At 52.8% G+C, this 14,001-nt stretch overlaps 1 protein-coding gene across 3 annotated transcripts in view; it reads left to right on the top strand.

Moving 5' to 3' along the window:
* The window catches only part of Myo1d (myosin ID), a 276,639-nt gene extending 263,575 nt beyond the window's left edge, over nucleotides 1–13,064 (top strand). For all 3 annotated transcript variants that reach the window (NM_012983.2, XM_063268469.1, XM_063268468.1), the window contains 1 exon segment: nucleotides 10,806–13,064. In NM_012983.2, coding sequence (NP_037115.2) covers nucleotides 10,806–10,962 — 157 coding nt within the window. In that variant the 3' untranslated portion in view covers nucleotides 10,963–13,064.
* Nucleotides 13,065–14,001: the final 937 nt, after the last annotated feature.

Below are 14,001 nucleotides of genomic sequence, written 5' to 3'. Positions count from 1 at the left end.
AAGGAGAAACAGAAACGTAAGCAGGAAACAGCAAAGATGTTTTATTAAAAAAAAAAACCCTCAGTACAGCAAAGATGAAAAAAATCTCTCAAATAAATACAAAATAAATCCCTCAGGACATTTCAGCAAAAGCATAGAGAGATGTAAAGTCAAGGAAGGAGAAGCTGCTAAGAAAGGATGAGCTGCGGCCAGGCAGCCTCGAAGCCCTCAGAACTGCACACTGAGCTGTGGCCCGCTAGGCTGTCATTCCTTTTCTCCTGTAGCAAAGGCTTGGTTTGTTGCTTCTGGGTGGTGGTGATGTTTGTGTATGAGAACGAGCTGTAGCTGCAATTACATCCTGGTAGTGTGGCTTTGGAAGGTTGCATTAGCCCTAATAACGGCAATACGTTGGCCATTTTGGGAGAAATGGTAATGATCCTTGAGAGAGGAATATACTACAGAGTTAAAATAGACATCCCCAGGCTGGAGAGATGGCTCAGCAGTTAAGAGCACTGGCTGCTCTTCCCGAGGTCCTGAGTTCAATTCCCAGCAACCACATGGTGCTCACAACCATCTGTAATAGGATCCAATGCCTTCTTCTGGTGTGTCTGAAGACAGCTACAGTGTACTCATAAATAAAATAAAATAAATATTTTTTAAAGGTGGGACACTCCCACACCTATAGCTCTGATTGGGACAGGGATAAGTCAGAGCCACTCGCCCTCCGGCCACCCCGGGGTAATGCAACCTCTAACACACATCTTCATCCACCTTGCTGGGGCAGAGCAGGGCTGCTGGGGTGCACATGGAGCAGAAGCCTTTATCTCTTAGTTGACAAACTGCCCAGGAATATCTACAGAGCAGCCATTTTCCCCAGCACTCTACCTGGGAAGACAATGTGTCCTGAGGGGCTGGATGTGGAGCTCGGTACAGAGGCCTTGCCTAGCATGCAAGGGCCTTGGTTCAGTCCCAGCACTGAAAAGGGAGGAAAGCCACCCTAGGAAATCAGAAACTGCACACAAGCTCTCCACACACCAGGAGAGTGCCCCTTCTGACAGCCTGCACCGGCCTGGAAGCCTTTGTCTTCTGGCCAGGTAGAAGCTGAGGTTTGGAAGGAATAACACCCAGCAGAGAAAGGAGGAGAGGTAAGTGGGCCACTGCAGGGTCATGGCTGCAGGTCAGTGTCCAACCCCAGCCACAGACTTAAGTGCTTTCTTTTCCCTGTGACTCACTGGGGCCTGGGCCAGGCTCTGCCCAAGGCTAAGAGCACTCAAGTGCAAACGGACAGAAGGGTGGTTGGAAGTGTCTGGAGAGCTGATACTCCAGCCGTGCCGTTCCCAGCTTGAGAAGTTACTTGACACGAGCTTCTGTAACTTCCTCCTCTATAAAGGGAAGGTGATGGCAGGCCCTCATGACAGCTTTGGGAGGGATTACATGAGATGACGCATGTACAGTGTTTAGCGCAGTGCCTACTGCCGGATAAGCCCTTAATAAATGGATGATTTCCTGCCCCTGCCCCAAGACCCTAACATGCTGCCAAGCCTAGTGACCACTGGAAATATCTACAACACTCTGTAGCACTGAGAAATTTAGAGAGAACCGGGGTCCACTCACCTCCGTCAACTCAGGACATAAGAACGACATAGTCATTGATGTCATGTTTCAAGCCCCATCAGTCCTGCTGTGTAAAATGACCAGTGATGGGGTACTTGCCTGGCATCTGTGAGACCCTTACTCGACCTTGCTGCTGGGGAAAATCTACCCATTCGCTTGTTCTCTGTCCTCCCAGATATTTTTATCTCCCTTAGAATCTCCTTTAAAATGAGGCATTTCTTGGCATTAAGGTTTACAGAGCAAGTAGATATGCTTTACAGAAGGGCCCTCCAATGCTCAAAACAGACCCCTTGAATAGTGAGTGTTCCTTGTGCCTCTTAATCACACTACACATAAACATCCCCTTGTACAGAGCAAGGTGCCAGACGTGCACGCACACCTCCTCTGGCCACTTGTAGGTCCACACCTGGATCTGATGGCTCCCCCACCACCATCTTCCCAGCCTGGTCTCATCTTCCGGTTACTGTCTCATAGTTTGGTTAGCTGCACCTGCTCTCTTAATCATGTCATTAAAAATAATCAGTCCACAGACACTGGTGTGTCAGACACTATAGTGGGCACTTTTGGTAAGACATGGACAGTACCCAGGGCCCACTGTTCAGGCACAGATGATAGTGACCTCATGTTCAGAGGTTAAGACTCCAGCCTGGGTCACTATGTTTGAGTCCTGCCTCTGTTCTGTGACTCCAGGCCCTGTTTCTGAAGTGGAACGTGCCTGCTGTCGTGAGGCTGTCAAGAGCCAATGTTTACACTGCTCTAGTACTCTGCTACTCTCAGAGTGAAGGGCTAAGGGACGACAGAAGTGTGTGTTCTCACAACTCCCACCATGTCCAGCTCAGAGTCAGCAATTGGGGGGTCTGGTGAGGGCGGCTTTCTCACCATCTCCTACATGATGGAGAGAGAGAGAGAGAGCAAGCTGTGTGTCTCTCCAGTCAAGGTGCCACTTTTGGCTGGGTGCAGCCTAGGGGTAGAGTGCTTATCTCTAAACACATGTTTGGGGTCAAGACATTGTGTTAATTAGTACAATTCCTAGCATCTTTATTAGATTTGATTACATTTTTAAATTATAGATTTCCTTTTACCAATATTATATGTCTGTGCATCACAGGTGTTTCTGGTGCCTATAGAGATCAGAAGAAACCACTGGGTCCTCTGGAACTGGGGTTACAGAGAGTTGTGAACTGCCATGTGGGTCTTCTCATAGAAGACCAGCCAGACCTCTAACCACTGCGCTTTCCCTCTAACCCAACCATTGTGACTTTTTTTTTTTAAATCAATGTAGAGGGCTGGAGAGGTGCTCAGTAGGTAAGAGCACATTTTGTGCAGTCATGGGGACCGGTATCCAGATTCCCAGCATCCCTCTAAGAAAGCGGACATGGTTACACATATCTAACTTCTTACTTGCTCTTATGGGTGGAGGCAGGAGCATTGCCTATCTTCGGGTTATGTGACAGACAGACCTCAACTCGGAATGAAGTAGAGGGCAGCAGAGCTGGACACCTGATGGCTTCTTTTGGTCTCCAGGCACACAGGCCCACAGGCACAGGCATCCACACACACATGTGTACATACTATGTACCACATACATACACATACACACATGCAAGAAAGTAGACTAGATAGATAGTATGAATATTTCTTGTGGGCTATCTGCAAGTTGTATATTTAATTTGAGAACTTTGATAGAAGTAGTTCGGGTCTGAAACATGAATACAGGTGAACCCCAGCAAATATTATTCCCTTTCGAGGTTTCCAGGCCAACATCCCCCTCTCCCTCCCCCCTCTCCCTCCCCCTCCCCTCTGTGTCTCTTTAAGGAGCTTGTGGTTGTGTTTTTCAGGTCCGTCTGAGAGACGTCTTTAACCCGCTTATCTACTTCAATAATTTATTGCATTCGTTTATTCAAGGTTATCTGTGACTATTCTATGTGGTTGTGTAATTTTTTAAAAGTGAACTATTTGTATATAGTTTCACATCTATGTGCATGTTAAAGAAGTCAGTTCTCTCCTTCTACCGTGTAGATTCTGGGAACTGAACTCAGGTTGTCAGGCTCAGCAGCAAGCACTTTCCTACTGAACCACTTTGTTTAACTTTGAGCCAGTCCCTCTAGACCTGCACCTTGAGGGCCCCAGCCTGGCCTTCCACTCTTGCTGCAGGACCCTCCCTTAGCCCTGCCACCGGGAGGCTGTCTTTTTGTTCCTTTAACGTCCCACTGTGGTTCCCATGCTCTGTAGAGCCCCAAAGCACTGAGCTGCATGCAGGAGGCAGGCTTGCTGGGCTGTCGGGTACTAGGAAAAGCATAGCAGAGCTCCACACTCCAGTCTGCGCGGATACCTCAGAGCTCATGACCTGGCAGGAACGAGGGGAAGGGAGAGTGAATGACAGGGAGAGGCCGGCCCCTGGGTGCCTGTTCCGACTCTGCTCACAGCACAGAGGATGTACACATGCAGAATGTGTGTGAAGCAAGCAGGGTGTGGGGCAGAGAAGACAGAAACCAGTCGGGCCACAGTGGTCAGTAGGAGAGGCTGAGACAGAGCAGTCTGGAGAACTGGCTGTGGTCTGCGTAGGCAGTGGAGGCGGAGAAAGCTGAGCTACTCCCACCCGTCGGTGTGTGAGGAGTGTCTAGACTGCACTCTTGACAGGTTTGACAAGGGTTGACGCCAAGAGCATGTGCTCCCCCTTCCTCACGTGAAGACCCAGTTGCCTGTGGAGTAGTGAGGGATTTCTCAGAAGTGGCTAAGAATGTGCTAGAACCTCATGCTTGAATGGGGACAATGATTACATTATTATCTGTCATTAAAACCACACGGGTGGATATTATACTCTGTGGTAAATACAAACTCTGATGAACATGCAGTAATGATTAAGAATGAGAAAATGAAGCCAGGAAGACTCTTGCAAGAGCCCTGTTCATCCTTGAGACTCAGCCCAGATGCCCCCTCCCTGGGGACGTTCACTCAGCCACCATGACCAGGCCTCTTCGGTGTGGTCCATGCCCAGCATACGATGTAAGGCCTGGTTCTCTGGCATGCGCTCGCTAGAGGTTCTCAACCTGAAGACCGCTTTGGCAAATCTCTCTCCAAAAATATTTACATTGCAGTTCATAACAGCAGCAAAATTACAGTTAATGAAGTAACGATGAAAACAATTTTATGGTTAGGGGTCACCACCACATGAGGAGCTGTGTGAAAGGGTAGACGTATCAGGGAGGTTGAGAGCAACTGCAGGAAGTGTGGCACCTCTGTCCCTAACACACACAGGAGCCAGACGCCTCAGCTCGCTCTAGAAGCCAGCTGTGGTGCAACCCTGACCAAAACAGAAGCAGCGTTTCCCCAGCAGGGTTTTGAAAGAGCTGTGCTCCGAGAGTCAGCATCAGCAGGGGGAGGGGGGCTGCTTCCTGAAACAACACAGAAAAGAGCTCCAGACCTCGGTGTGAGCAAGAGCAAGTGACATCCAGTGGGGTGTGGCTCTGGGGTCCTCGCACCACATGGGAGATAGCTTTCATCTCTTTGTGAGCATCTCTCTCCAGCCCATATCCTGTGACCAGACAGTAGAGCGTACACACTAGCTTCTCAGGGGCACTTCTGTCCCTCCCAAAAGTCCCAGGAATGCACCTCCCTTCCACACTGGCCAAGCCAGGAGACCTGCAACCTCCTGGGTCACTTTCTCCGGTTGGCTTCAGTCTGGAGACGGCATTTCCCAGGTGACCAGGGTCCTGACCAAGGAGGGATATTCTCTCAGCCTGATTCAGCTCCTGAACATATGTGGATGTCCCTTTGTGTGCAGTGCCTCTGGGTACCCAGCTAGCACTGGGACCGTGTCTTCTCACACCCCAGCAGCCTCTAATGAGCAGAAGAGGGGAGTCTAAGTGAGAAAGGGAGGAACTGGAAAAGAGCCATTTGCCTGCAATGATGGCTGAGAACAGATGACAGGAGATGAAAGTCCCCAAATACCACAATTTGCTGAGCCACTAAATCCGTAACAGAATCTGGGGAGTAAAGGCCCCTCCCCCCACAGCCAGCCTCCCTCAGCAGCTGTCACTTGGCTTGGCACACCATCAGAGGGAGACACCCTGTCTCCATCTCCGTTCTCTGTTAAAACGAGGGGAGAACTCTGACTCTATAAAGACCCCAGTGTGTGCTGGGGCTCAGGACAGAGTTGGGTCCCTACTCTGCCCCACAGCACCCAGTCTCCCGTGCCTGCTGGGATTGCCCCAGCTCCAGGCCCCGAAAAGCCTCTGGCTGGTTTCGTTGTTGTTTTGAGACAAGGTCTCACTCTGTGAGCCAACATGTTCGTCTTATTGCACTTCAGTCATTTTAGCTGAACTTAAAGTAAGAGCATCCCCTGAGGCTGGGCGGTAGTAGCACAGCCAGGGACACACAGAGAAACCCTATCTCAAAATAAACAACCAAAATAAAAAAAAAAAAAAAAAAAAAAGAAAGTACTTCCCTGTTTTCTCCTTCCTGTCCTCTACACCCTACTGTAGGGAGGTACACACTGAACATCGTGTCTACCGTGGACAGTGTCATACGGCCACCACCTCTGTCTACTTCTACCACTCCAAAAGGAACCCTAAGCAGCCTACCACCCCCGCCCCTCCGATGCCCCTTGCAACAGCTACTCTGTCCCTGTTGGAGTCTCAGAATATGTGGCCTGTTGTAACTGGCTTCCTACAAAGTTTATTACCCTGTATTGATACTTTACTGCATTGGACCGTAATATCCCAGTGAATAGATCTGCCACACTTTCAACCACTGATGAACAAGTAGGCTGCCTCTGCCTTTGGGAAATACTTCTGCTGTGAAATCCGATGTACAAAGGTCTTGTCTGATGAACCCCTGGGGGTAGAACTGCTAGGCCAGACACGTCTGATTGCTTGGTATGCTAAGGGACTGTGACAGTACAGCCAGGCTCTCTCCCTTTGTGCAGTGTGGGCGTGGCAAGCAGTGGCCTCCACAGCTGCTCTGTCAATCCCCACTTCTTCCTAAACCCTACGGCAACCTCCCAAAAATGGCTGGACACTGGGTCATTCAGGGCTGTGCCAAGGGAAAAAAAAAAAAAGAAAACACCTGGAGCCTGGGGACAGATATCCCATTTCTCACAGTGACAACACCAAGTCCCTTTTTTCTAAGGAGCTGCCTGCCTCCACAGCCATGTGGTTACTTTGCCTCTGGAATGAGTGTCTTGAGTGGGTGTTTTGGGCCTAGGAGGACCATGGACAGTTGAGCACAATGCTCCCCTCATTATGAGGCAAGAGTAGCTATAGATAAAGTGCCAGGAGGGGCTGTCCTGTCTGCAGTGTGAGGGACCGAAGACTGTGAGGGCACGCTGACCCAGCAAGCCCAGAAACAATGACCTAGCTAGAACTGCCCGTTTGCACCGGGAGCCCCCTGGACCTCCAGGCACAGTGCTCAAGCCCCCGAGACCCCTCACTCTCCAGCACCTGTAGGCAAACACGGAAAGCACATCCATGCGAATGGCGTGAGAGCCCCGCACTGTCAGGTTGGAACAGAGCTGAGAGTGCCCAGGGCATACGTCATCAGGCAGGGGCCGTTCAGAACACAAGCGGCCGGACAGTTCATGGGCCTTCTGAGCTATGTGACGAGGGCAGAGAGCGCAAGCCAAGTCTAAAGTGGCTCGCCTGCACTCGACTGAAGACGTGAACCTCCCTCTGGATAGTGTCCACTCCCACACACAGAGCTCACATCCTTCTAAATAGCTTGTGCCCTGGTCTCCAACTGCAGACCAAGAGGACGGAAAAGACCCTCTCTCCAACCGTCCACTTATTTTTTCTGTTTCTGGGGCTCAGTGCACTGAGGTAAATACTGGGTGAAAGCTGGATGCAGGTGGCAGGGGGGTGGTGGTGGTAGTGGTGGTGGTAGTGGTGGTGATGAAATTACTCTTCACCTGTCCTCACCACAGAGTAGTGAAGAATAGATTCTCACGTATACTTTATGACTATAAGCGACCTCTCACAGGGGCTTGCCCAAACCCAAGAGCCAATAGGACTGGAATCCAGGCCTGTAGCCCTAGACTTGAATTTAAAGATCCAAAATGAATCAGAGGCTTAGAGTGCCCTACCCAGGAATCCAGGACAGAGAGTGGAGGACAGTGGCTCATGCCTGTAACTCCAGCATCAGGAAGCTGAGGCACGAGTTCAAGGTCAGCCTGACCTATATATAGTGAGATCTCATCTCAGAAGACAGAAGAGGGAGGGATGTGGAGGGAGGAATGGCATCCTTTCTTTCCTGATACGTCCTAATTGCTTCTTACTCCATCGAGAGTAATGCTAGGAATCGGGAGCTCAGTGTTTGACACAGACAGAATCTGCAGCTGAGGGGAGGGAGGGGAAAGGGGCAGCCCAGGAGCATAGCTGGGTGTGGCAGTGAGGAAAAGCTTCTTATGTTTGTACTCTGCCTCTCTGTGACTACCTCCCATGTCACCAGAGGACCAGGACACAGTCATTCCAAGCAAGCTCCCCGGGGCAGGCTGATGCCCAACACTGCCCATGAGAGGGAGAGGAGGCCCAGCACTTTCCTGGGTCAGAGAGAGAGCTCCTCCTTGGCAGATGGAGAGGCAACACAGGCCAGAGAAAGGCGACCAGCACAGGCCCAGAGCCCTCTGCATCACAGTGCAGAACAACCCAATTCCCTGGTTCCCTGCCTTCCTCCTAACAGACATTCCTTCAACATCAGCATCCTCTGGGAGGGAGGGAGGGAGGGAGGGAGGGAGGGAGGGAGGGAGGGAGGGAGGCCAATCTCAGTGGCCCTAACTTGTGTGTGGGCCTCCCCAGGTATGGGAGGCCCTGTGCTCTGAAGTTCCTGAGAAGCAGTTCTGTCCCCTGCTCCCCTCCTATCTGTTCCTGTCCCAGGCAGCATTTCCTCCACTGCTCAGACTGACTGGCTGACTGGGACAGAGGGGAAAGAAGGAGAGCAGGCAAGTCTGTGCCTTTTTATCCCTGGGACACCAAAGCTCTGCTTTCCAGATAAAGTCCTGCCAATTCCTGGGATGCTCTTCCTGCCTCTCCCAGGCCCAGACCAAAATTAGGGCAGTTCCTCAAACACCCAAAAGAAAAGGAAAGCCATGGCTGGTGACACTCTGGCCAAGACTTGGCAGAGAAGGCTTCTATCAGCAGGGCCCACAGCAGCATGGGGACACGCGGCACACCGCTGACTGCATGGTGCTTTCTCAAGATGGCACTGAAGGAGCCCCTGTAGGAGCCATTCCCAGGGAGTCTGAGAGAACCCAGTGTGCATCCTGCCCCAGCGAGAGGAGGAGGGCAGGACAGTGCCTTCCAGCCCGCTCCTTTCCTGGCCCCCAAAGGACTTAAGTAGATCAGGACCAAAAGTCCAGGGGTGACAGGAGAGGCAGGGAGGCTGACCAGGCTTGGGAACCATCTTGTTCAGCAGCACCCGTAGAGCTGGCCCTGCCTTGGCCAGTGTGAAGCCACACGGAAGCTGCTGCAGCCGGGGGCCACGTATCTCACCTGACTCCCGGGGGAATGGGAAAGAGCCTGAGTCACTGCCTCTGATGGGCTCCGCTATTTCTGTCCAACTCTAGTTAAAAATAACCGTCTGAGCCCAGGTTCTAGCTGTGGCTGACGAGACATTAAGTGTTTGGTACTTAACGCGCACAGGTCTCTCCTGTTCTGTTCACTGGCTGTTGAGGCAGGGAGGAATCAGCATCTCAGCCTCTCCAATTCTGGGGCCTTCTATGGGATGAGCCACCGAGTGTCCCTGGACGCCAGGCCTTGGGGCCCGTGCTGTCGTCGTCATCATGCAGCCTGATAATCTGCCTCAGCGACTGGGTCTTCTGGACCAGCCAGTGCTCCCGCATAGACAGGGAACTCTTGTTTAGCTGGGCGGGGCTTGGCACGAGCTGGGCTCAACCCCTGGCTTCCTACACTGCCATTCAGGACTCATCATCAGTCGGCTGGGAGCTCCCTTAGCCTGAGGAGACCAGCGGGTTGAGACCCAGCCTGTTCCCTAACATGCAGCCCTCGCAGCAACAGCGAAGGAGCCCATCCTAACTGGAAGCTCCTAAAACAACAACTCCCTCTCTCCTCCCAACTGATGTAACACAGCTGAGGGGCAGTGCCGGAGCAGGCTGTCGTGTGTGCGCGCACGCTAGGCGCCAGCCTACTTACGAGTTTCTCAGTTTTTAGACTAAGCTGCAGCCAAGTACACCGAGGACAATGTGCACTGCTGGGGGGTTGGGGGGCTCCCATTTCCACGGCAGGGAGAGCACGGCACACCAGTCAGCACCAAGTGGGCTTCCTCGGGATTCAAACCCATTCCTGTGGCTCTCCTGGTGGATAGGAAGTGAGATACCATCCACCCTCCTATTATTCTGTGGCAGCCAGGCGTGGGGACCATCTGTGCTCTGTGGGAACAGCCTTCACAGGGTGGGGTCGGCTCAGACCTGCTTTGATTGGGTAGCTCTAGTGATTGAATCCTAGCGCGCGCGCACACACACACACACACACACACACACACACACACGAAGCAGGTGCTTTACCACTGAGCTACCCTATCTCCAGTCCTCTCCCCTTCTTAGCTTGCTCAGGCTAGCTATAAACTCACTCTGTAGCCCAGTGAGCCTTGCACTACTGTCCTCCTAACTCGACTACCTATGTAACTGGGATTGCAGGCCTGCTGCACCCCAGCATTCAGCCTTGGATCCCTTTTGTCATTAATTAATGTATTTATTCACTTTCTATCTCAGACCCACTTTTGACAGCCAGGCTCCATGGCAAATCGCTAGGTGGATTCAAGGCAGACATTTCCTTGAGGGGATGGGGGAATCCTAATCTCCCTGTTGGTAATCAGAGATAATTGTCATGATTCAGAGCCCTGACACTCTTTCTCCTGGGACACCCAAAGCCCAGATGAATCAGTCCAGCCAGTTCTTGTGGCAAATGGCTCAACCACGTCCGCCTCCCTGGCCCATGGGCACACAGGGTCCCCTGGAGTGAACAGTCCTTCTGCCTCATCAGCGCCTGTGGCCACAGCACACAAATCAGGACCACCCTCTGCTCTCCTTTCCTCTGGGCCCCTCCAACTGCTGTGTTCACCTGGGAAGAAAGCAGGTTGAACCCTGAAACTACCACCCTACAGGAGCCTGGCAAATGGCAGGGCCCTGGGGGTTGCCCAGGAAACCACAGCACTCTCTGCCCACTCACTGGCTGCCTGGCCTGTCTTTTCCACTCTTGCAGTGAGAAGCGCCACCTTCAAGTGAACGTCACCAACCCGGTGCAGTGCAGCCTGCATGGGAAGAAATGCACCGTATCCGTGGAGACCCGGCTTAACCAGCCACAGCCTGACTTCACCAAGAACCGCTCCGGCTTCATCCTCAGTGTGCCCGGGAATTGACTGCTGCACACCGGAGGCCTGGCCCAGGGGAGCAAGAGCCTGGGCCTGGCACACAGCAGGCCAGGTCCTCGGCCTCGCCATCCCCACATCTGTTCCACCTCGCTCAACATCCCAGGAGCTCGGCTAATCGCTGTTTGCCCTCTAATGCCACTAGAAATCAGCTTGCAAGGGCCTCCGCTGGGCAGGACTCCTCTGCCTTTTCTGTGGCCCTGCTCATGACCTGTCCTACCTGGCTTTCTGCCTCTGCCCTGCCTCTGCTCTCTCAACTTTCCATACTCCCTGCTCAGGAAACCAAAGACCCTCTTCAGCCTGCTGGGCTGACAGCTAGACCACTTCCCACCCCAAGCGACTGGATGGCTCCTGTAGTTGGCAGGAGTGCAGTGGCCACTGCTGACCCCAGCAGAGGGATGAGAGGCCCGGAGCCCAGGACGCAGTTTCTGGATCCAAAGCCACATTATCTTAGAGGTTTGGATCCAGCATCCGTGGGCAGAGGGATTGGCCCTGCTTTGTGACCCCTACCTGATGCCTCCTTCCACAACATGATTGCAGCCCTTAGAACCTAGCTCAGAGCCCCTCAGCACAAGCCCCGCCCCCAGCAGCCAGCCAAAGCCACTGGGTGAGCGGGTACATCTGCGGAGCCCATCCCTCAGCCTCGATCAACCAGGATCCCTCCTTCCCAGAGCCTGTCCCTGGGAGAGCTTTTGCCACCAAGGTTCTAGCCCTGGACTTTCTAACCACTTCTCTCATGGAGACACCCTGCTGCTACTCCAAGGACCAGTTTGCTTAACTCACAGCCCACATCCATGGTCATCTTAACCTTCTTTCCTGCAGATTGCCAGGTTGCTAATCTGCTGTCCCCTCTGCTGTAAGCACAGTGTCAGGACCTAGTGAGGAGGTACAAGGAGCAGGCCGTGCTTGGAGTGCCCATTCCCCCTAACCCTCTGGCTGCGCCTCCTCCTCACTGGAGACCCGGAACTCTGAGAGAGCCAAAGCACACAGGACCCAGCAGTGTGGGTTAGACAAAGCTGCAGCTAAGATCGGGGAGTCCTGGCACTGCAGGCCAGGCCAGGGTCCCCACCTAAGCCACATAATCTGCCTGCCGGAGCCTGGCCCCCGAGCCCCCTCCTGGGAAAGTGCTGCCCATTTGCCAGTGTCTGCCCAGGAGGAAGGGCATCTGCTTCAGAGGCCTTCCTGAGACCCCTGCTCCCAGCCTCAGCTGGTAAGGCCTCTGGGTGGCACAGGCTTGCTGTGGGGAAGCCCAACACGGAAAGTTTGCAAGAGGCGAGAGGTTTGTAGGAGGCGAGCGAGCCACAGCGCTTTCAGAGCCAGGCTCACATTTTCTTCACTTTTGACCCGACTCTGCTCCCTAATTCTCACCCTGCCACCCTAACCCACCAAGTGCCTATGCGCTACCTCCTGTGCCTTGGCCCGGGCCTGAGGGAGTCACCTGGCTGGCCACGGTGGTTCCAGCACCTGGTCTCCTAACCCTTTTGCAGAGCTGTGGGGACAGGGACGTTTACACTGCAGGCAGTTTGCAACAAAACTCCTGTTGCCATGCTGCCCTCGAGAGGCGTTCTCATCCCCCAAGCCTGGTGAGCTGCCAGTTGTGCGGACCTGACGGAACCACGTGACTGGAACCACGTGACTGGAACCACGTGACTGGAACTTCACCTTCCCACCCCACTTACCGCCCCAGCGTGTTGCGTTACACTAGACATGCTAAGTGTGTTCATACACACCAAAGCAGTTATGCCAAAAGAGTCGCGGGTCAGAAGGGATGGCTCCCCTCCCACCCTCTGATGTAGTCTGGGACCCCTGGCCCAGGCCAGCACCTCCCACTGAGGGCTGCCCTGTCCACGAGCACTTTCTTATGTCCTAAAAGTCAGCGTGTGGCCACTGAAGGACCTGGAATTAGAGGTGTGGATGATCACAGTAAGAGCTCGGGAGAGGACACAGTGATTGTATGCATGGAGTAGGGGTCTCTTGAGTTCATGAAATGCAGTTTATGGTTTGGTGCATATATTCCTATTTTCCATTAAATTAACTTTATTTCTAAAGCATATTTTGATTTACCATCAAGAGCAATAAAGCATTAAATCTTATTTTAAAGGTGTTCTGTTTATCATTGAGAAACAGTGACATTTTAGCTTAGTCAACTACCATTCCAGAAGCTAGGAGAATTAAGCACAGACTATGTAAAATGGGGGGGGGGGGGAGGGACTTGCCCAAGGCTTTTGAACAGAAAAATTAGGGAGCAAGAAGCAAGCCATGTGAGGGAAGCAAGAGGCAACCTCAGAATCCAGTCTAGGAACTCTGGCCCGCCCTTCTCAAGCCCCACTGTAGAATTCTCTTTTTTTTTTTTTTTCTTTTTTTCGGAGCTGGGGACCGAACCCAGGGCCTTGCGCTTGCTAGGCAAGTGCTCTACCACTGAGCTAAATCCCTAACCCCCCACTGTAGAATTCTAAGGGACGTGTTTCTGAACTAAACACACAAAGGAAGGCACAGATCCCCCTGGAAGCTGTTGGGCCAGCACAGCCTCTTCCAGGAACAGGAGCCCTAGCACCCAAGTGCTCAACACTGCAGGGTCTTGCCAGTCCATGGGACCAGCCTGGACAAGGTGAGGAGCCCTAATCACAGGGCTCCCAACAATGGGTGCAGGGCCAGCCAGAGAACTGATTCCTGCTGCCCTCTTCCCAGCGACCAGACACAGAAGCTGAGGTAGCAGTGGTAGGTAGAGGGGAAACCCGGATTCCTTTAAAGCTAACCTTTGGCACACCAGGAAACCTGTCTGTCCTTGCTGGCCTTGGGGCAGTAGATGCTGAGCAAGGCAGGCCCAGGGGAAAGTGGGAGCGGTAGCCTTGGGGTGAGGACAACGGTCTAAGGCCCAAAGTCCAAGAAGGACTTATGTGGCCAACCAGGCATCCCTAAAGCTGACTGGCCCTCTGTGGCTCGGGCTGTCTGTCTTGTGACCCCGCATAGGAAGGCCCCAGGGAGAACCTGTCAAACCACTAAGTCACAGCCGACTTCCCCTTGTGCTGT

This window comes from Rattus norvegicus, chromosome 10 (assembly GCF_036323735.1).
Source record: "Rattus norvegicus strain BN/NHsdMcwi chromosome 10, GRCr8, whole genome shotgun sequence".
Classification (NCBI taxonomy): Eukaryota; Metazoa; Chordata; class Mammalia; order Rodentia; family Muridae; genus Rattus; species Rattus norvegicus.
Note: the sequence above shows the minus strand (reverse complement) of the source record. Positions and strands in the feature narration are given on the sequence as shown.